At 63.9% G+C, this 335-nt stretch overlaps 1 protein-coding gene across 1 annotated transcript in view; it reads left to right on the top strand.

Annotated features, from left to right (window-relative positions):
* Nucleotides 1–2: 2 nt before the first annotated feature.
* LOC103772480 (XK-related protein 7-like) overlaps nt 3–335 on the top strand; it is a gene marked incomplete at its 3' end in the record, with an annotated part of 1,904 nt that continues 1,571 nt past the window's right edge. The window contains exon 1 of the mRNA XM_008939815.1: nt 3–125. Coding sequence (XP_008938063.1) covers nt 3–125 — 123 coding nt within the window. The remainder of the gene's footprint in view (nt 126–335) is intronic.

Below are 335 nucleotides of genomic sequence, written 5' to 3' on the forward strand. Positions count from 1 at the left end.
GGATGATGTTCGAGAGCGCCGACATCAGCATGCTGCGCCTGCTGGAGACCTTCCTGAAGAGCGCGCCCCAGCTCGTCCTGCAGCTCAGCATCATGGTGCAGCAGAACAGGATCGAGCCGCTGCAGGGTGAGCGACACAACCACACAGGGTCCCAGCAGGGTGGGGGTGGAAGGGACCTCTGGAGATCATCTCCTCCAACCCCCCTGCTCCAGCAGCCCACCCACAGCAGGGTGCCCGGGGTCACAGCCAGGAGGGTTGGGGATCTCTCCAGAGCAGGAGACTCCACAGCCTCTCTGGGCAGCTGCTCCAGGCTCCAACACCCTCACCCCAAAGAA

The sequence above is a fragment of the Merops nubicus genome, unplaced genomic scaffold, assembly GCF_000691845.1.
Source record: "Merops nubicus isolate BGI_N331 unplaced genomic scaffold, ASM69184v1 scaffold41654, whole genome shotgun sequence".
NCBI lineage: Eukaryota > Metazoa > Chordata > Aves > Coraciiformes > Meropidae > Merops > Merops nubicus.